At 48.8% G+C, this 22819-nt stretch overlaps 1 protein-coding gene across 3 annotated transcripts in view; it reads right to left on the bottom strand.

Annotated features, from left to right (window-relative positions):
- Nucleotides 1-22819, bottom strand: part of LOC134344229 (transcription factor ETV7-like) — an 83191-nt gene that overhangs the window by 10195 nt on the left and 50177 nt on the right. For all 3 annotated transcript variants that reach the window (XM_063043680.1, XM_063043677.1, XM_063043679.1), the window contains 3 exons: nucleotides 12500-12676; nucleotides 8750-8977; nucleotides 1067-1209 (listed from right to left, as the gene is read on the bottom strand). In XM_063043680.1, coding sequence (XP_062899750.1) covers nucleotides 1067-1209; nucleotides 8750-8977; nucleotides 12500-12676 — 548 coding nt within the window. The remainder of the gene's footprint in view (nucleotides 1-1066; nucleotides 1210-8749; nucleotides 8978-12499; nucleotides 12677-22819) is intronic.

The following is a 22819-nucleotide window of genomic DNA, read 5'->3' as shown; positions in this document are numbered from 1 at the left end:
TGGAGGCCAAGTCATTGGGGGCATTTAAAGTGGAGGTTGATACCTTCTTGACTAGTCAGGGTATCGAAGGCTATGGGGACATGACAGGAGAATGGGGTTGAGCGCGATGAGAAATCAGCCAAAGTGGAATGGCAGAATAGACTTGACAGGCTGAATGGCCTACTTTCTGTTCCTATGTTTTATGGTCTTATACTGTAGTCGTATAAGTCGTTGGTGAGGCTGCACTTGGGGTACTGTGTACAGCTTTGGGCACCCTGATATAGCAAAGATGTGGTTAAACTAGAAAGAGTGTAGGAAGGTTTACGGAGATGCTGCCAGGAGTAGAGGGTCTGAGTTGCAGAGGGAGGTTGATCAGGCTGGGCCTTTATTCCATGGATCCCAGGAGAATGAGGGGTGACCTTACAGAATTGTTTAAAAGGCACAGATAAGGTGGACAGCAACAGCTCCTCAGCGTATGGGAGTCCAAAACTAGGGATATGGGGTTAGGGTGAGAGGGGAAAGGTTTAAAAGGCAACTTTTTCACCCAGAGGTTGGTGGGTATATGAAACATTGTGCCAGAGGAAATGGTTGAGGCAGGTGCCATTGTATCATTTCGAGCAGGGGTCGGCAACCTTTTTGCCTCTGTGGGCCGGATTACATATTAATGAGCGGACGGTGGGCCAGATAAATGCCATGAAAAACTTGAAATATGGGAATTATCCATTTAAATACAGCTAGTTATGTTTGGCCTCAATTTAATGAATAACACATGCTAGAAAATCATTTGTGCTTAAGGTTGCCTACCCCTGATTTAGAGGCATTTGATACGTGGAGGGGCAGCAGTTAAAGGAGTGTGGTCCAAACACAGGAGATTGGGACTACCTGCGTGTGCACTGTGATCAGCATGGACTAGCTGCACCAGAAGACCTGTATATTGTTTTGAAATCTTAGTTGAAAGGTTTCAAAACTGAGGTTTAATAAATAAAAAATGTAATTTTAAATTGAAATGAGGTTAAAAGCCTCTCTATTAAGGAAGATCTGATTTTTTTGAAATGTGACAGTCCACCAAAATCTTTAGCCCACTCACCTTGTGATTCCCCCAAAGACTTGCCAGACCATTGGGGTCGACCACACGGAAAACCTTTGATTCCTTATCTTCCCACCTGATGTAGGTTTGGTATCGACTGTCGGAGAGAAGCTGGTAGACATAATCCCAGAGCAGCCTACAGTCTGCATAAGAATTATTTTCATTAAGAATTGGCCCCAGCTCTAGGCATTCCTTCCTAGCGGCTCCCTCTTCCCTCAAATCTCATTGTTATTCCAGCTCATTGTGATGGGCAATTAAAAACAGGAGATCTTTTGAAATTCAGGGGCTTTTTTATTAACTCTTCTGTATTCTTACACACACACACACACACACATACCCACACGTGCACGCGCAAGTGTGCACCGCTGAGGATTCACATGTGAACATTACAACATGCACATAGTGAGACAGAGAGGATTCTCCATGGTCAGACTGAGATAGTTCAGTATGGCTGGGGCGGCCAATTGGCTGGATGGATGTCAGGACTATCACCTGCTCCTCAATGCTTTGAAACATTGCAGTTTAAGAAGCTGTCTATGCATTTGTATAGCACCTTAATGCAGAAAGATATCTCAGGGCATTCTGAAGGATTGTTGGAAACAGATTTGACATTGAATTACACAAAAAGTATGAGGCAGATACACAAAATTTGGAGAACAATTGTGTACTCAGAAGATCATCTTAGGGTTAAATATGACGCCAAGGTCCTGAACGATCTGTTTCAGCCTCAGGCATTTAGCAAGGAGAGGTCTGGGGTCAGTGGAGTTGGTTATCATCACTAACTTGCCTCAAATTCAGAGCGTGTCAGTTCATTTCTGTGCTGCTGGCACGGGAGAATTATGTGTTCTCATTACATAAGAGAAAACGACAGGAAACATAAATTTAAATGTGTAAGTCACAGGGAGGAACTGGGAGAAGAAAGACAAGGAAATTATAGATACAAGAGATACTGAAATCTAGAGTAACACACACAAAATGCTGGAGGAACTCAGTAGGTCAGGTGGCATCAAAGGAAATGAATAAACAGTTGGCATTTGGGGCTGAGACCCTTCATCAGGACTGGAAAAGAAGGGGGAAGAAGCCAGAATAAGGAGGTGGGAGGAGAGGGGAAGGAGTACGGACTGGCAGGTCGTAGGTGAGACCAGATGAGGGGGAAGGTGGGTGGATTGGGGAAGGGCCATGAAATGAGAAGCTGGGAGGTGATTGGTGGAAAAGGGTAAAGGGCTGAAGAAGAAAGAATGTGATGGGAGAGGAGAGTTGACCATGGGAGAAAGGGAAGGAGGAGGGGCATCAGGGGGAGTTGATGGGGAGGAGAGGAAGGGGTGAATGGGGAAAGGGAAAAGGGAGAAGGGGAAGGAGATAAATGAGCAGAAAAGGTTAAGGACTGGAGAAGAAGGAATCTGAAAGGAGAGGAGAGTGGACTATGGAAAGGAGAGGAACTAGAGAGAGATGATGGCAGGGCACGAGGGTAGGGAAGGGGAAAGAAGGGATGAGAGGGCCACGAGAATAGAGGAAAGCAAAAAAGGGGTGGGGGGGGGACGAGGGAAAGAGCTGCGGATACACAGGAAATGGTGGATAGTTTGAGAAACACACAAAATTTCCAACAGCTGCAGCTAAATTCTGCTTTAACACTGGAACAACAATCATGCTCTATACTGTATACTACAGTCCATGACCTCAGGATTCCCGTCAGTGTGGGATCACTACAGGAAGTGTGACAACAGGTTTTTACATAATACAGAGGCACTCACAATAACATGATGAGGAAGCAATTGAATGGCTGTAATTAATGAGGCTGGAAGAAACCAGTAGGTGAGAGGTTAGGACATATCACCCGGGATTCTTCAAATAATGAGGAAACAAGGAAACTGAACCCTTCTCCACTCATCCCTCCCCACTGATCCCCCCTCACACTTACCCCTCCTCACTGATCCCCTCTCACACTTACCCCTCCCCACTGATCCCCTCTCACACTTACCCCTCCCCACTGATCCCTCCTCACACTTACCCCTCCCCACTGATCCCTCCTCACACTTACCCCTCCCCACTGATCCCCCCTCACACTTACCGTTCCCCAGTGATCCCTCTCACACTTACCTCTCATCACAGATCCCCCTCCTGACACTTACCCCTCCCCACTGATCCCCCCTCACACTTACCCCTCCTCACTGATCCCCTCTCACACTTACCCCTCCCCACTGATCCCCTCTCACACTTACCCCTCCCCACTGATCCCTCCTCACACTTACCCCTCCCCACTGATCCCTCCTCACACTTACCCCTCCCCACTGATCCCCCCTCACACTTACCGTTCCCCAGTGATCCCTCTCACACTTACCTCTCATCACAGATCCCCCTCCTGACACTTACCCCTCCCCACTGATCCCCCCTCACACTTACCCCTCCTCACTGATCCCCTCTCACACTTACCCCTCCCCACTGATCCCCCCTCACACTCCCCACTGATCCCCCTCCACTACCCCTCCCCACTGATCCCCTCTCACACTTACCCCTCCCCACTGATCCCCTCTCACACTTACCCCTCCCCACTGATCCCTCCTCACACTTACCCCTCCCCACTGATCCCTCCTCACACTTACCCCTCCCCACTGATCCCCCCTCACACTTACCGTTCCCCAGTGATCCCTCTCACACTTACCTCTCATCACAGATCCCCCTCCTGACACTTACCCCTCCCCACTGATCCCCCCTCACACTTACCCCTCCTCACTGATCCCCTCTCACACTTACCCCTCCCCACTGATCCCCTCTCACACTTACCCCTCCCCACTGATCCCTCCTCACACTTACCCCTCCCCACTGATCCCTCCTCACACTTACCCCTCCCCACTGATCCCCCCTCACACTTACCGTTCCCCAGTGATCCCTCTCACACTTACCTCTCATCACAGATCCCCCATCCCCCCACACCCCCTCCTGACACTTACCCCTCCCCACTGATCCCCCCTCACACTTACCCCTCCCCACTGATCCCCTCTCACACTTACCCCTCCCCACTGATCCCCTCTCACACTTACCCCTCCCCACTGATCCCTCCTCACACTTACCCCTCCCCACTGATCCCTCCTCACACTTACCCCTCCCCACTGATCCCCCCTCACACTTACCGTTCCCCAGTGATCCCTCTCACACTTACCTCTCATCACAGATCCCCCTCCTGACACTTACCCCTCCCCACTGATCCCCCCTCACACTTACCCCTCCTCACTGATCCCCTCTCACACTTACCCCTCCCCACTGATCCCCTCTCACACTTACCCCTCCCCACTGATCCCTCCTCACACTTACCCCTCCCCACTGATCCCCTCTCACACTTACCCCTCCCCACTGATCCCCTCTCACACTTACCCCTCCCCACTGATCCCTCCTCACACTTACCCCTCCCCACTGATCCCTCCTCACACTTACCCCTCCCCACTGATCCCCCCTCACACTTACCGTTCCCCAGTGATCCCTCTCACACTTACCTCTCATCACAGATCCCCCTCCTGACACTTACCCCTCCCCACTGATCCCTCCTCACACTTACCCCTCCCCACTGATCCCTCCTCACACTTACCCCTCCCCACCGATCCCCTCCTTACACTTATCCCTCCCCACTGATCCCCTCCTCACAGATCCTCCCTCACACTTATCACCCCATACTCATCCCCTCCTCACACTTACCCCTCCCCACTGATCCCCTTATTCACACTTACCCCTCCCCACTGTTCCCCCCCAGTTACCCCTCCCCACTGATACCCTCCTCGCACTTACCCCTCCCCACTAATCCCTCCTCACACATAACCCTCCTCACTGATTCTCATCCTCACACTTACCCCTCCCCATTGATCCCCCTCACACTTACACCTACCCACTCAACCCCTCCTCACACTTACCTCCCCACTAATCCCTCCTCACACTTACTCCTCCTCACTGATTCTCATCCTCACACTTACCCCTCCCCATTGATCCCCCTCACACTTACACCTCCCCACTCATCCCCTCCTCACACTTACCCCTCCCCACTGATCCCTCCTCACACTTACCCCTCCTCACTGATTCTCATCCTCACATTTACCCCTCCTCACTGATCCCCTCTCACAGTTACTCCTCCCCACTGAACTCTCCTCACACTTACCCCTCCACACTGATCCGCTCTTCACACCTACCCCTCCTCCCTGATCCCCCTCCTCACATTTACCCCTCCCCACTGATCCCCCTCCTCACACTTACCCCACCACACTCATCGCCTCTGCACTGATCCCCTCCTCACACTTACCCCTCCCCACTGATCCCTGTTCACAATTACCCCTCTCCATTGATCCTCCTCACACTTACCCCTCCTCACTGATCCCCTTATTCGCACTTACCCCTCCCCACTGATCCTCCCTCACACTTACCCCTCCCCACTCATCCCCTCCTCACACTTACCCCTCCCCACTGATCTCCTCCTCACACTTACCCCTCCTCACTGATCCCCCTCTTCACTGATCCCCTTATCCACACTTATCCCCCCTGCACCGATCCCCTCCTCACACTTACCCCTCCCCACTGATCCCCTTATTCACACTTACCCCTCCTCACTGATCCCCTTATTCACATTTACCCCTCCCCACTGATCCCTCCTCACGCTTACCCCTCCCCACTGAACCCTGCTAACACTTACCTTTCCCCACTGATCCCCCTCGCACACTTATCCCTCCCCACTGATCCCTGTTCACACTTACTCCACACCACAGATCCCCCACACTTACCCCTCCCCACTGATTCCACTCCTCACACTTACCCCTCTTCACTGATCCCCTCCTCACACTTACCCCTCCCCACTGATTCCACTCCTCACACTTACCCCTCTTCACTGATCCCCTCCTCACACTTATCCCTCCCCATGGAACCCTCACACTTACACCTCCTCACATTTACCCCTCCCCACTGATCCCTCCTCATGCTTACCCCTCCCCACTGAACCCTCCTCACACTTACCCCTCCCCACTATTCCCTGCTCACACTTACCCCTCCCCACTATTCCCTGCTCACACTTATCCCTCCTCACTGATCCCCTTCTCACACTTACCACTCCCCACTGATCCCTCCTCACATTTATCCCTCCCCACTGATCCCTCCTCACACTTACCCCTCTTCACTGATCCCCTTCTCACACTTACCCCTCCCCACTGATCCCCTCCTCACACTTACCTATCCCCACTGATCCCCCTCGCACACTTATCCCTCCCCACTGATCCCTGTTCACACATACCCCACACCACAGATCCCCCTCACACTTACCCCCCACTGATTCCACTCCTCACACTTACCCCTCCCCACTGATCACCTTATTCACACTTATGCCTCCCCACTGATCCCCTTATTCACACTTACCCTCCCTACTGATCCCCCTCACACTTACCCATGTGCACTGATCCCCTCCTCACACTTACCCCTCTCCACTCATCCCCTCCTCACACTTACCCCTCCCCACTCATCCCCTCCTCAGACTTACCCCTCCCCACTCATCCCCTACCTCACACTTACCCCTCCCCACTCATCCCCTCCTCACACTTACCCATGTGCACTGATCCCCTTCTCACACTTACCCCTCCCCACTCATCCCCTCCTCACACTTACCGTCCTCACTGATCCCTCCTCACACTTACCCCTCCCCAGTGATCCCCTCCTCACACTTACCCCTCCCCATTGATTCCCCTCCTCACACTTACCCCTCCCCACTCATCCCCTCCTCACACTTACCCCTCCTCAGTGATTCCCCTCCTCACACTTACCCCTCCCCACTCATCCCCTCCTCATATTTACCCCTCCCCACTCATCCCCTCCTCACACTTACCCTCCCCACTGATCTCCTCCTCGCACTTACCTCTCCACACTGGTCCTCCCTCACACTTACCCCTCCCCACTGATCCCCTTATTCACATTTACCCCTCCCCACTGATCCTTCCTCATGCTTACCCCTCCCCACTGAACCCTCCTCACACTTATCCCTCCCCACAGATCCCTCCTCACACTTATCCCTCCCCACTGATCCCTCCTCACTTACCCCTCTTCACTGATCCCCTTCTCACACTTACCCCTCCCCACTGATCCCCCTCACACTTACCTCTCCCCACTGATTCCACTCCTCACACTTACCCCTCTTCACTGATCAGCTCCTCACACTTTCTCCTCCCCACTGATCACCTTATTCACACTTATGCCTCCCCACTGATCCCCTTATTCACACTTACCCTCCCCACTGATCCCCCCTCACACTTACCCATGTGCACTGATCCCCTCCTCACACTTACCCCTCCTCACTGATCCCTCCTCACACTTACTCATGTGTACTGATCTCCCTCCCGGCACTTACCCTCCCAGCTTATGCTCCTCCCCCTCTCCCCCCTTGTTCTTCTGGTTTTTGCCCCCTCCTTTCCAGTCCTGAAGAAGTTCCTCAGCCCAAAATGTCGACTGTTTATCCGTCTCCATAGATGCTGACTGAGCTGCCTAGTCCTCAGCATTTTGTGCGTGTTGCTGAGTGAATCTCAGGGACTTGGTATGGACAGGATCTGTGATGGTGTCGCTCCCTTTCAGCACCAGATGGACGAGTCTGTTCGTTTATGTGCCACAAACCCTGGTCTTTGGTCACAGAGTTGAGGTATTGTCCAGGGAATGGATGCCATGCTGCCCGTTACTGAACTGGCAAGCTGAACAAGGAACATATCTGGTTACTCGAGAGGACCTTCCTGAGGCAGTGGCTTTGGCCGTACTGAGAAAAATCCAAGTTTAACTGGCAGCTTCGTGCAACAGCCTGATTAATATGAGATAAGAAAGCTGAACCTGAGAGCTTCCCCCTCTTAATGGGTGATCTTTAATGGAATGCCAAACTCTCTTGTTCAACTGTGTAAGCAACGTTCGCAGAAGCAACAGGCGGGCTTTGTCCTCTCACGTTGGGTGAGACTACAACGAGAGGTCTTGAGTTAAGGGTGAAAGGTGAAATATTTGAGGGGAACCTGAGGGGGATTTTCTTCGCTGAGAGGGTGGTGAGGTTGTGGAATGGGCTGCCAGCAGAAGTGGTGGCTGCAGGGTCGATTTTAACGTTTGGACAGGTACATGGGCGGGAGGGATATGGAGGGCTGCAGTGTATGCAGGTCGATTGGACTAGGCAGAAGATCAGACCAGCATGGATTAGATTCACCAAAGGGCCTCTGTTCTGTCGTGCTTGATGACTTTAATCTACCGGAGGAATTCAGCGGGTCAAGCAGCATCCGTGGGAGGGAAGGAACTGTCAACGCTTCGGGTGGAAGACGACTGTTTGACCTGCTGAGTTCCTCCAGCAAAGCAGAAGTAAATCCTAAACTCACAATCCATTCATGTAACTCTTAACAAAAAATTTTTGGAGATACAGGCCCCTTATCACACCATAGGACACAGGGACAGAATTAAGCCATTCAGCCCATTGAGCCTGCTCCACATGACTGATTTATTACCCCCTCTCAACCCTACTCTGCTGGCTTCTCGCCGTAATCTTTGACACCCTTAATTAGACCAGCAGATCATCTGTTGCTCCAAGGTCCAGCATGCACCTTCCTAGTGTCTCTTTTGACTGAAACCCGTTGGTCACCTGGCCAACTCTGCCAACTTTAAGTCACCGCGACCACCCCCCCCCACCCCCGCTTGTGAAGCCCTCACCTGCAATTTTCCCATCAGCGGTTCCTTGAGGTGCTGGAAGTAATGGACCCATCCCAGGATTCCTCATCCCTTCTGATCTGCTCGAGAGGTTTAGTGGCTCTTCCCAGTGGTGGCTCCTGTTGGGGTTGGCACCGTTCTCCTTACTGGGGGAGCCCTGGGCCAGTGAAAACCCAGCGCTCAGCGGGGCCCGGCTCACCATGGCATTCACGATTCGAGGCACTCTGCAGTCTGCCAGGAGAAGGGGAATGACTGAGAATTCGCATCTTTCACTCCAAGATGGCGCCAAGCTGTGACTGCCGTTGCGTCGCAGCTTAGATTTACCAGTTTTTTAATTGCTTTTTTAGGCTTGTAGGGATGGTTTTAGGGGCAGAGATGTGAGTTTGGGGTTAGGGTTTAGGAACAGGGATATGGGGGAATTAGAGGCCAGGCAGGAGTCCCAGTCAAAGACCATCAATGCAGACGTGGGACATCTGTGTCCGATGTCGGATACCGAACCGGCTGAGAGTGGATGAGGCCCTTGCATCCTGGTCAATGAGTTGTTGGCAGCTTCTGGAATCAGAGTTCCATGAGGGCAGGAGGAACGAGGTCCAATGATGCCTTTGGTTCGCAAATTGGTGAGACCAAATTTCGAGGCCTAATGTTTGGGGTCCCATCATCGTCAAGTCCAGAGTTCGAGGCCTAATATTTGGTGATCTGCATGTCCTGGGGTCAAAATGAGGACCGAGGCCCAATGGGCGAATCACAAGTCTGGAGATCAAGGCCTACCGTTCAGTGTTCTGCAAGTTCTGGGATTGACATCAAGAACCGAGGCCCAGTGGGCAAATTGGAAGTCTGGAAGTTGAGGCCTATTGACCAGAGCCAAGTCTGTGAATCTCTGCGAGTCCTCTGGGGAGTTCGAAACCAAACGTCTGTGAGTCCGAGACTGCAGGCCTGTCTTGGGGTTAAAGGACCGTGAGTGTGTGTGGGAGGGAGGAAAGGGGCTTGTTTTGCTGCTGTTGTTTTGTCGCTTGTTGTGTTCTGTGTTGCTCTGCCGAGCATTGTGGCACTCGCTCGGGAGTTTCGGTTGTTAAAGTAAACAAGGAGTTCAATGTAACACGTGACAAAAAGCTTGAACGTTCAATCTTGAATCTGAAGTGGTCTCAGAGCTCTCAAACCCTCCTGATCCACACTTCAGGTGACAGAGGCCGGAGACTGCCTGGGCACTGCAGTAAACCTTACAGACGGGTCATGATCAAACAGGCCATGAATCCACATCACAACACCAGGCAGGACTCAGGTCCCTGTCTCCACTCCACTACGGAAAGTGAGGTGGCCAGTCACAGCCTTCATATTAGCAGCCTTTCCGCACAAATATGGATCTATAAAAATTATCTCCCGCTTTTCCTGTGTATATGACAAATAAACTCTTCTCGGGCTTCTAGCCGGGTACAGGTATCGATTATAACCGAGGTTTCGATGACAAACTCTGCCATCTTCCTCAGGGATGATGCCTGGGCACATCAAGTCCGGTGGTAATCATACCCCCCTCATCTGCCCCTCCTGATTGGTTAGTCCTCATCCAATCAGGTTTCCACTCTCCCACCTTGTTTACAATCGAATTCCAGTTTTTACTTAGAGTGAGGCCTTCACTTTGTTAAAATACTTATCCTCTAGTTTTATTTCAATGTCTTTCTTTATTAGGTAGTCCCAAAAGCCACTGGTGTGGCACAGTAGTCTTGTGCTGTCAAAGTCAATCCTAGGGATTGCACTGTGAATGCAATGCTCTGCTGCTGCCGATTTCACCGGGAAGCCCGGACGGATACACCTCCTGTGCTAGGTAGCTCAAATCACAGGTCATGCAGTTCAAAGGTGACCTGGCGGTTACGGGATTCCCTGTGAATGCAGAGCAGCGTATATCTGCCAGACAGATCACACGGTTGAAACCCACAACAAGGAGCACAGGAGGTGTATCCATTTGGGTTACCTAGAGAAACTGGCGGCAGCAGGACATTGTAATCGTAATGGCCATAGGGTTGACTACTACTGTTCGATATAAACGTATAGCTGGGTACAGGTATCAATTATAACTGACGTTTTAACTAATATAACTGATATATATTATATGTTCATGGTAGCCCATCCACTTCAAGGTTCCATGTGTTGTGAATTCAGGGATGCTCTTCTGCACACCACTGTTGCAATGCGTGGTATTTGAGTTACTGTCACCTTCCTGTCAGCTTGAGCCAGTCTGGCCATTCTCCACTGACCTCTCTCATTAACAAGACATTTTTACCCACAGACCTGCTGCTCACTGGATTTTTTTTCATACCATTCTCTGTAAAGTCTAGACACTGTTGTGTGTGAAATCCCAGGTGATCATCAGTTTCTGAGATACTCAAACCACCCCATCTGGCACCAACAGCCATTTCACAAAGCCATTTGGATCACATTTCTTCTCCATTCTGATGCTTGGTCTGAACAACAACTGAACCTCTTGACCATGTCTGTATGTTTTTATGCATTGAGTTGCTGCCACATGATTGGCTGATTAGATATTTGCATTAACGAGCAGATGTACAGATGTACCTAATAAAGTGGCCACAGAGTGTATATTGTTTATTTGAAAGGGGGGTTTAAACCTTTCCTGAGCACCTGCACTTTTCTCCCTTACCAAAGTCAGAGTTGGGGTCAAGTTTATTGTCACGTTTACAACAGTATCACAGGTAACTAGCATTGGATACACCCAAAATGCTGGAGGAACTCAGTAGGTCAGAAAGCATCTATGGAGGGGAATCAACAGTTGATGTTTTGGGTAAGATGCAGCCTCCAACCTGATGGCATGAACATCTATTTCTCTAAATTCTCGTAATGGCTCCTCCTCCCCGCCTCTCTTTTTTCCATTCCTCGTTCTGGCTCCCCTCTCATCTCTTCCTTTCTCCTCACCTGCCTATCAACAACCGTGGTGTCCCTTCTCCCATGATTCCTTTTCTCCCATGATCCACTCTCTTCTCCTATCACATTCTTTCTTCTTCTGCCCTTCCCCTTTTCAGCTTCTCACATCATTCCCCACCTTCCCCCTCACCTGGCCTCACCTATCACCTCCCACCTTCCCCCTCACCTGGTCTCACCTATCACCTCCCACCTTCCCCTCACCTGGTCTCACCCATCACCTCCCACCTTCCCCACATCTGGTCTCACCCATCACCTCCCACCTTCCCCTCACCTGGTCTCACCTATCACCTCCCACCTTCCCCTCACCTGGTCTCACCTATCACCTCCCACCTTCCTCTCACCTGGTCTCACCTATCACCTCCTACCTTCCCCTCACCTGGTCTCATCTATCACCTCCCACCTTCCCCCTCACCTGGTCTCACCTATCACCTCCCACCTTCCCCTTCCCTGGTCTCACCTATCACCTTCCCCTCACCTATCACCTCCCACCTTCCCCTCACCTGGTCTCACCTATCATCTCCCACCTTCCCCTCACCTGGTCTCACCTATCACCTCCCACCTTCCCCCTCACCTGGTCTCACCTATCACCTGCCAGCTTGTACTCCTCCCCACTTCCCCTACTCTCTTATTCCGGCTTCTTCCCCCTTCCTTTCCAGTCCTCAGACTGATGAAGGGCCTCGGACTGAAACGTCAACTGTTTATCCCTTTCTGTGGATGCTGCCTGACCTGCTGAGTTCCTCCAGCTTTTTGTCTGTGTTGCCCTGGATTTCCAGCCTCTGACAATAATAAAACAATTTACCAATTACCTTTGCGACGTACCTGTGTGGAACAGGAACCTCTGCATTGGCACTGTGTTGCTCTTCTCTCTGTCGTCCATGAAGAGGTTACTTGTGATTCCAACAGATGGCTGGACTGTCGAGGAGGGACAGTGGAACATGGGGGAACTACTGGACACATATCTGGGTGACGGGGTTATTGGTCTAAGTTCTGGGATACCTGAAAGAGCAAACCGAGATAATGGGATACATTCACAAATAACACAGCACAGAATGGAATCCACTTATAAGATCTTACACTGATAACATTCAATTTGCATTGCAGTATTAAAATTAACTCCATCAACGACTAGGGTTAATTGGGGCATCGGGGTAGTGCGACGCTATGCCAGACTAGGGCGTAGGAGTCTACAGTTCAATTCCGATGCCATCTGTGAGGAGTTCTTATGTTCCTCAGCCTGGTGCTCCGGCTTAGTAGGTTAATTGGTCATTGTAAATTGTCCTGTGATTAGGCTAGGGCCAAACAGGTGGATTGCTCAGCAGATCACAAACAAGAGAAAATCTGCAGGCACTGGAAAGCCAAGCAACACGCACAAAATGCTGAAGGAACTCAGCAGGCCAGGCAGCATCTGTAGAAGAGAGTACAGTCGACTTCTCGGCCTGAGACCATTCAGCAGGACTGGAGAAAAAAAGGTCGAGGAATCACTCTGACTCCTCATCTTTTTCCCTCCAGTCCTGATGAAGGGTCTCGGCCCAAAATATCAACGGTACTCTTTTCCATAGAGGCTGCCTGGTTTTCTGGGTGGAGTAGCTTGTTGGACTGGAAGGGCCTGTTCTATTCTGTATCTCTGCATCTCTAAATAAGTAAATAATCAGATATATATATAAACAATGACCAGTCATTTCAAGCTATAAGCACGGATCTAGGATCTTTGGACTAAACAAAGGAAACAGATTAAATTTGCAGAACGATCACTATGAACATCAGCATAGTTTGTCTCTTCCTAAAACTATCATAGCTCAAAGCAAGTGTACTATCAATGCGCATACATGTCACCATTGGTTCATTGTCTTGTGGGCATGCACAGTAGACCAAAGAGATACAACAGAATCAATGAAAAACTACTCACAAAGACCGACAAACGATCAATATGCAAACAAGACCAATTGTACAATCACAAAATAAATAAATCAGTAACACTGAGGATATATGAATTGTCAGGAGAAATCTCAGTAGCAGTCTGGTACAACCATCGCCACGGTCCGCTGGACCACTACATTGGTATTGATAGAGTGGTTAAGAAGACACATGGTGTGTTGGCCTTCATTAGTCAGAGGATTGGGTTCAAGAGCCGTGAGGTAATGTTGCAGCTCCATAAAACCCTGGTTAGACCACACTTGGAATATTGTGTTCAGTTCTGATCCCCTCATTATAGGAAGGATGTGGATCTTGAGAGAGTGTGCAAAAGGAGATTTACCGAGATGTTGCTGGACTAGAGGGCATGTCTTATGAGGATAGGTTGAGTTAGCTAGGGCTTTTCTCTTCGGAGTGAAGAAGGATGAGATGCGACTTGATAGAGATGTTCAAGATGACAAAAAGACCCAGATCAAGTGGACAGGCAGAGACTTTGTCCCGGGTAGAAATGGCTAAAGGCAAATATGAGGGCGGTTGTCAGAGTCAAGTTCATTTACACAGGGAGTGGTGGGGGCATGGAACCCCTGCCAGTGGTGGTGGTAAAGGCAGATACATTAGGGGCATGTAAGAAACTCTTAGATAGGCACATGGATGATTAGATTGATCTTAGAGTAGGTTAAAATGTTGGCACAACATTGTGGGCTGAAGGGCCTGCACGTGCTGTTGAAATTGATTAATCATGCCACCTACATAGAGTCATTCAGTTACAAAACACCTAGTACAGAAACAGGCCTTTCAGCCCATCTAGCTTGTGCTTATCTTGATCTGCCTAGCCCTATCTACCTGCAGCTGGACCATATCCCCTCCATACCCATACCCCTAACCACCGTGTACCTATCCAAATGTTGCAATCAAACCCTTATCCACCACTCCAACTGGCAGGTCGTTCCACACGCCCACCACCCTCCGAGCTTCATTCCAGGTCAAGAAGGAATGTACAGCAGTACACTTGTAGACCCAGCAGCATTTCCTGCAGCACTGGTTACCAGTCTGAAATCTCCAACCCACTACTCATCTCTTCAAGATAATCTACAAGTAGAGACATGCAGTATACAGAGGTCACAGGTTTAAACCAACTGGAGGGAAACCGAGCACAGCCGGTTCTCAGCTCTGGAGTTCTGTGCTCAAAGGTGTGGAAGCAGCTAACAGGGAATGGAATGAAAACCTTTTGTATTCATTCATGTTCCCATTGTCCAGAACATGTCTTCTTCTCATTACTCCATCAGGGAGGAGGTGCAAGAGCCCGAAGACACAGACTCCATGTTTCAGGAACGGCTTCTTCCCCTCCACCATCCGACAATGAAACCATGAGCACTACCTTGGTATCTCTTCCTTCCCTTTTCACACTGCTAGTACATTCATGTATTTATTTATTTATGTATTATTTATCAATCTCTTTCTTTACTGTTGTAATTTATGGTATTGTTTATACATTGCGCTGTACTGCTGCCATGAAACAACAAAGATCATGGCATTTGATAGCGATGATAAGCCTGATTCTGCCATCCGATTTCTCAATGGACATTGAACCCAGGAACACTACCTCATTACTTTTTAATATTTCTGTTTTTACATGACTATTTTTAATTTAACTCTTTACTACTATATATACATATACTTAGTATAATTCATTTTTTCCATATTTATCATGTACTGCATTGTACTGCTGCCATTAAATTATCAAATTTTGCTACGTATGCTGGCGATATTAAACCTGATTCTGATTCAGGCAAATCAGTATTTACTGACCGCTCCCTAATTGACTTTGAGAAGACAGTACTAAGCCTCTTCCTTAAACCACGGCTCCCAACCTGCCGGTATTCCCATAGTACCACTGGGCAGAGACACAGTGGCAATGAACAAACTTAAATATGTCACAAGAGATTCTGCAGATCACAAACAAAAGAAAATCTGCAGATGTTGGAAATCCAGAGTAACACACACAAAATGCTGGAGATACTCAGCAGGGTAGGCAGCATCTATGAAGCGGAATAAACAGCCAACGTTTCTGAAGAAGAACCATGCAATGTGACCCTTCGTCAACCGTGGTCATACTGAACACAAGGCTAGGTTGGAGGGCTCTGGTGGCCTATTTTCATGTCCTGGACAGACTCCCTTGGAGTTCACAAGCTCGGAACTGGTTCTGCAGAGGGAGAGGATGAAAGGTAAACTATTCTCTTCCTGTATCTTTGTTTACAGAGCGAGTCATCCTGAGAATGATCTCAACTTCCTGGTAAGGGTGGAACTATCCGTGTCACTGGGAAGGACAGAACTGGTTGGGTCGGGAGTGGGCATTTTGGACCAGCTGGGCGTGGGAGAGCGGGGAGAAGTTACTGTCATGGAAACGCACTGGCTAATTAGAGAAAAACAACATGAGATATGGAGGCTCATACATTTTTAGCTCCAGTCGCTGTTTAAAAAGCTTAGTGAACTGATCAGAGAGTTGTTAAACAATCACTGGCACGGAAGCAGCAGGTTTAACCATTTACACCTCAGAAGTGCTGGTGAAGGTTCCTGGGTTTGCAGTTTTTGCAAATCCTGATAAGCAGGGTTGTACATCTGTCAGGCCTGGCTGGTTATAACACTGTGTACCAGAAACATTGGCTGCCAGCCTGGGGCGTGTAGCTGCAGCTGATCTGGCTGCGAACCGGGGTTAGAGTCCAGTCTATGCAGGCAACTCGATGAAACTACCTGGCATGGCACAGGGCGGCATTCCAGGTGTGGAACAGTGCACTTTTTTACCCTCCCCCGGCTGAAGACGTTTGCTTATTCCCTCTAGACCCAGCACGGCCCTGTTGCATTCATGGTCCGCACCCTCTCGGCTCCAAACAGCAAACCATCTGCTGGAGGAACTCAGCATCTGTTGGGGGGGGGGGTCGCGGGATTGTCAATGCTTCAGGTTGGGACCCTCCTGAACCCAAAACATCGATAATCCCCCCACCACAGATGCCGCTCAACCCGCTGAGTTCCTCCAGCAACTTCACTGATCTTTCTGCTAATCTTGCTGATTCTGATTAGAAGAGACTTTCCCTGAGCATCACAACGTAAACACCAAACCACTTAGAACAGGAAGGTGCCAGGTTCAATCGTTACCTGGCTTTGTTATTGGACTTTGTTTCCTGCTCTACATTCTGGCGTCTGCAGATTCTTCTATCTCCATTCAATCTTTTACACACAGATAGGTGAATTACCCCAGCAAGGTAAATCAGCCGAACACACACCAAGACCTTACTGAGAAGCATTTGGGAGTTACATGGATTGATTTGAGATGGAGACAGACTATTTGAGCCACTGCAGACACACTAACCAGAGGGCATCATCCTGTCTAGACACTTCCTAACCACTCTGGCAAGGCATGGATACTTCACCAGGCCCAAGGACAGCTTCTATTCCACTACTATCAGAGTCTTCTTGCGCGATAAGATGGACTCTTGGCTTCACTGCCCATCTCGTTATAACCCTGCACTTCATCCTCCACCGACACCGCACCCCTCCAGCTTTACACCTGATGAAGGGTCTGAAGGGTTTATTCATTCCCATAGACACTGCCTGACCTGCTCAGTTCCTCCACCATCTTGTGTGTGTTGCTCTGGATTTCCACACCTGCAGAATCTTTTGTGTTTTACACTTGATTCTGCATTGTAATTGTTTTACCTTGTTCTGGCTCCGTGCCCTGTGTAATGATTTGATCTGCCCTGATGGTAGCATGTCCTGGGTGATGAGGGTCCTTAACGATGCCTGTTTGAGGCATGGCCTTTTGAAGATGTCCTCGATGCTGGTGAGTCCAGTGCCCATGATGGAGCTGACTGAGTTTACAACTTTCTGTGGCTTATTCAGTTCCTGTGTCTCTCAACACCAGACAGTGATGCAACCAGTTAGAATGCTCCCCACGGTACAACTATAGACATTTGCTAGAGTCTTTCAAGACATACCAAATCTCCTCAATCTCCCAATGGTATGCCTTCTTCATGGTTGGGCACAGGATCGATCTTCAGCGATGTTGACACCCAGGGACTTGAAACTCCTCACGCCTTCCACTGCTGATCCCTCAGTGAGGACGAGGTGCGTGTTTCCTCAACTTCCCCTTCCTGAAATCTGCAATCAACTCCTTGGTTTTACCGACAGTAAAGGCAAGACGGTTGTTGCGAGTGGACATGGGACTGAGAGTATAGTGAGGTGAGATCTGGGTTTTCTATCTCCACTGCCAACCAATGCATCCTATGTCCCTCTTATCAACACTCCCCTGGAACACTTACTGAGCAAGTCTTTGCCCAGCCCTCGTCTGTTCAAAGGCTCAAAATAGTGGTCAGGAATACCTCAGCTGTCAAACTGGGCAGTTTATGAAGCCTCCCTATCTCTTAGATGGACTGTGTTGGTAGTTTATGCAAATGAGACTTTGCACCACAAGTTTCAATATTTGGATGAACATGTGAAACATAAAGTGATATCTGTCTGCAGTACTGCACCTCCGGAATTCCATCCTTTCATGGCGAACGTTTAAAGCACCTCCAGATTTGTCTGCATCTTCCTCTCGCTCTGTGAATTGTTGGGCGAGCAGGCAGCTTTGGCAATGTTGCTCCAGCAATCGATCTTCCTTGGTATCATCTGTCACATCTTAAAGCAAAAATTATAAAAAGACTGGAAAAGACTGAAAAGTGTCTGAGGAGGCAGGAGGATGTTGATGTTTCAGGCCAAGGCCCCTGCATCAGGGTTGTATGCTGATCCAGTCCTCACACGTAACCAATCCCTTGGCTCCGGATCCCTGCCCCACAGTCTGTTGTGTCTGCATGTTAAAGGCCTGCCCAATACCCAAGGAGCCAGACATTAAACAGCTGTCTGGTCGGGAGAGTGAGGAGATCACCAGGAAAAAAACCATTACTGATCTGTCCGTAAACCCAGCACGCATCTGTCTGTAAAAACCCACTACGCATCTGTCTGTAAACCCCAGCACACATCTGTCTGTAAACACCAGTACACATCTGTCTGTAAACCCCAGTACACATCTGTCTGTAAACCCCAGCACACATCTGTCTGTAAACCCCAGTACACATCTCTCCGTAAACCCCAGCACACATCTCTCTGTAAACCCCAGTACATATCTGTACATAAACCCCAGCACACATCTGTCTGTAAACCCTAGTACACATTGGTCTGTAAACCCCAGCACACATCTCTCTGTAAACCCCAGTACACATCTGTACATAAACCCCAGCACACATCTGTCTGTAAACCCCAGCACACATCTGTCTGTAAACCCCAGTACACATCTGTCTGTAAACCCCAGCACACATCTGTCTGTAAACACCAGTACACATCTGTCTGTAAACCCCAGTACACATCTCTCCGTAAACCCCAGCACACATCTCTCTGTAAACCCCAGTACACATCTGTACATAAACCCAGCACACATCTGTCTGTAAACCCCAGCACACATCTGTCCATAAGCCCCAGTACACATCTCTCTGTAAACCCCAGTACACATCTCTCTGTAAACCCCAGTACACATCTGTCCATAAACCCTAGTACACATTGGTCTGTAAACCCCAGCACACATCTCTCTGTAAACCCCAGTACACATCTGTACATAAACCCCAGCACACATCTGTCTGTAAACCCCAGCACACATCTGTCTGTAAACACCAGTACACATCTGTCTGTAAACCCCAGTACACATCTGTCTGTAAACCCCAGCACACATCTGTCTGTAAACACCAGTACACATCTGTACATAAACCCCAGTACACATCTGTCTGTAAACCCCAGTACACATCTGTCTGTAAACACCAGTACACATCTGTCCGTAAACCCCAGTACACATCTGTCTGTAAACCCCAGTACACATCTGTACATAAACCCCAGTACACATCTGTCTGTAAACCCCAGCACACATCTGTCTGTAAACACCAGTACACATCTGTACATAAACCCCAGTACACATCTGTCTGTAAACCCCAGTACACATCTGTCTGTAAACACCAGTACACATCTGTACATAAACCCCAGTACACATCTGTCTGTAAACCCCAGAACACATCTGTCTGTAAACACCAGTACACATCTGTCTGTAAACCCCAGTACACATCTCTCCGTAAACCCCAGCACACATCTCTCTGTAAACCCCAGTACACATCTGTACATAAACCCAGCACACATCTGTCTGTAAACCCCAGCACACATCTGCCCATAAACCCCAGTACACATCTGTACATAAACCCCAGCACACATCTGTCTGTAAACCCCAGTACACATCTGTCCATAAACCCCAGTACACATCTGTCCGTAAACCCCAGTACACATCTCTCTGTAAACCCCAGTACACATCTATCCATAAACCCCAGTACACATTGGTCTGTAAACCCCAGCACACATCTCTCTGTAAACCCCAGTACACATCTGTACATAAACCCCAGTACACATTGGTCTGTAAACCCCAGCACACATCTGTCTGTAAACCCCAGTACACATCAGTCTGTAAACCCCAGTACACATCTCTCTGTAAACACCAGTACACATCTGTACATAAACCCCAGTACACATCTGTCTGTAAACCCCAGTACACATCTGTCTGTAAACACCAGTACACATCTGTCTGTAAACCCCAGTACACATTGGTCTGTAAACCCCAGTACACATCTGTCCATAAACCCCAGTACACATCTGTCTGTAAACACCAGTACACATCTGTCTGTAAACCCCAGCACACATCTCTCTGTAAACCCCAGTACACATCTGCCCATAAACCCCAGTACACATCTGTACATAAACCCCAGCACACATCTGTCTGTAAACCCCAGTACACATCTGTCCATAAACCCCAGTACACATCTGTCCATAAACCCCAGCACACATCTGTCTGTAAACCCCAGCACACATCTGTCTGTAAACACCAGTACACATCTGTCTGTAAACCCCAGTACACATTGGTCTGTAAACCCCAGTACACATCTGTACATAAACCCCAGCACACATCTGTCTGTAACCCCCAGCACACATCTGTCTGTAAACACCAGTACACATCTGTCTGTAAACACCAGTACACATTGGTCTGTCTATGAACTATTCACATAGCTATCCATAAACCATGCACACATCTGTCTGTGAATCCCACCACACATCTGTCTGCAAACTATGCACACATCTGTCCATGAATCACAGCATACCTGTAAATACCCTACACAGATCAGCCCATGAATCTTCACACACATCCATCCGTGGTAGACCTCTGGGTGTACTGTCGATAGTCTGTGGGTCTATAGGTCAATATCCTGCGGGTCTGTAGGTCAATATCCTGCGGGTGTATGGGTCAATTTCCTGTGGGTCTATAGGTCAATATCCTGTCGGTCTATAGATCAATATCCTGTGGGTGTATAGGTCAATATCATGTCGGTCTACAGGTCAATATCCTGTCGGTCTATAGATCAATATCCTGTCAGTCTATAGGTCAACATCCTTTGGGTGTACAGGTCAATATCCTGTTGGTCTATAGGTCAATATCTTGTCGGTGTACAGGTCAATATCCTGTGGGTGTACAGGTCAATATCCTGTCGGTCTATAGGTCAATATCCTGTGGGTTTACAGGTCAATATCCTATCCAACTATAGGTCAATATCCTGTGGGTCTATAGGTCAATATCCTGTCGGCCTGTAGGTCAATATCCTGTGGGTGTATAGGTCAATATCCTGTGGGTCTATAGGTCAATATCCTGTCAGTCTACCGGTCAATATCCTGTCGGTCTATAGGTCAATATCCTGTTGGTCTGCAGGTCAATATCCTGTCGGTGTACAGGTCAATATCCTGTCGGTCTACAGGTCAATATCCTGTGGGTCTGTAGGTCAATATCCTGTGGGTCTATAGTTCAATATCCTGCGGGTGTATAGGTCAATATCATGTCGGTCTACAGGTCAATATCCTGTTAGTCTATAGGTCAATATCCTGTGGGTGTACAGGTCAATATCCTGTTGGTCTATAGGTCAAAATCCTGTCCATCTATAGGTCCATATCCTGTGGGTCTATAGGTCAATATCCTGTCGGTCCATAGGTCAATATCCTGTGGGTGTACAGGTCAATATCCTGTGGGTCTATAGGTCAATATCCTGCGGGTGTCTAGGTCAATATCCTGTGGGTCTATAGGTCGATAGATCTATGCATGCATAGGATAATGTTGAGTTTCTGCATATATGGAGTTTAATTTGAACAGCGGCTTGGTGTAACATCGAATACCAAGAAACTTTGACCAACATCTTGATGGAAATGATAAGGATCTGAAACAGCCAGATAGAGAACTGGGTGACAATAGGACCTTCCAGGACCATGGTAACCTCGGTGATAAATAATTGAGACAGGTACTATAACAATCTTTAAAAGATACCTGGATGAGAAAGGTTTAGAAAGTTATGGGCCAAGTCCTGGGACTAGTTTGGGTAAGACCATTAGACATCAGAACAGAATGAGGCCACTTGGCCCATCGAGTCTGCTCCGCCATTTAATCACAGCTGATCCTTTTTTCTCCTCCTCTGCCCCACTCCCAAGCCTTCTCCCTGTAACCTTTGATGCCATGTCCAATCAAGAACCTATTAGGCTCTGCCTTAAATACACCCAACGACCTGGCCTCCACAGCTGCCAAAATTCACTACCTTCTGGCTAAAGAAATCTCTCCGCTCTCGGTTTTAAATGGACGCCCCTCTATCCTGAGGCTGTGCCCTCCTGTCCTAGACTCCCCCACTACGGGAAACATCCATTCAACATTTCAACATTTGAAAGTTTTCAATGAGATTTTCCCTTCTCCTGCTAAATTCCAGTGAGTACAGACCCTGAGCTATCAAACGTTTCTCATATGATAACTCTTTCATTCCTGGAATCACCCTTGTGAACCTCCTCTGGACCCTCTCCAATGTCAGCACATCTTTACATCGATGAGGAGCTCAGAACTGTTCACAATACTCAAGGTGAGACCTCACAGGTTTCTTATAAAGCCTCAGCATCACATCCCTGCTCTTGTATTCTAGACTTCTTGAAATGAATGCAAACATGGCATTTGCCTTCCTCACCACCGACGAGACCTGCAAGTTAACCTTTAGGGTGTTCTGCACAAAGAATCCCAGTGTTAGCAGGTTCGGATATGGCCAAGAGCAGAGTGAGAGACACTGAAGCAAGTCGATAGTTCACAGA

The sequence above is a fragment of the Mobula hypostoma genome, chromosome 3, assembly GCF_963921235.1.
Source record: "Mobula hypostoma chromosome 3, sMobHyp1.1, whole genome shotgun sequence".
Classification (NCBI taxonomy): Eukaryota; Metazoa; Chordata; class Chondrichthyes; order Myliobatiformes; family Myliobatidae; genus Mobula; species Mobula hypostoma.
This window is presented reverse-complemented; position numbering and strand designations above follow the sequence as displayed.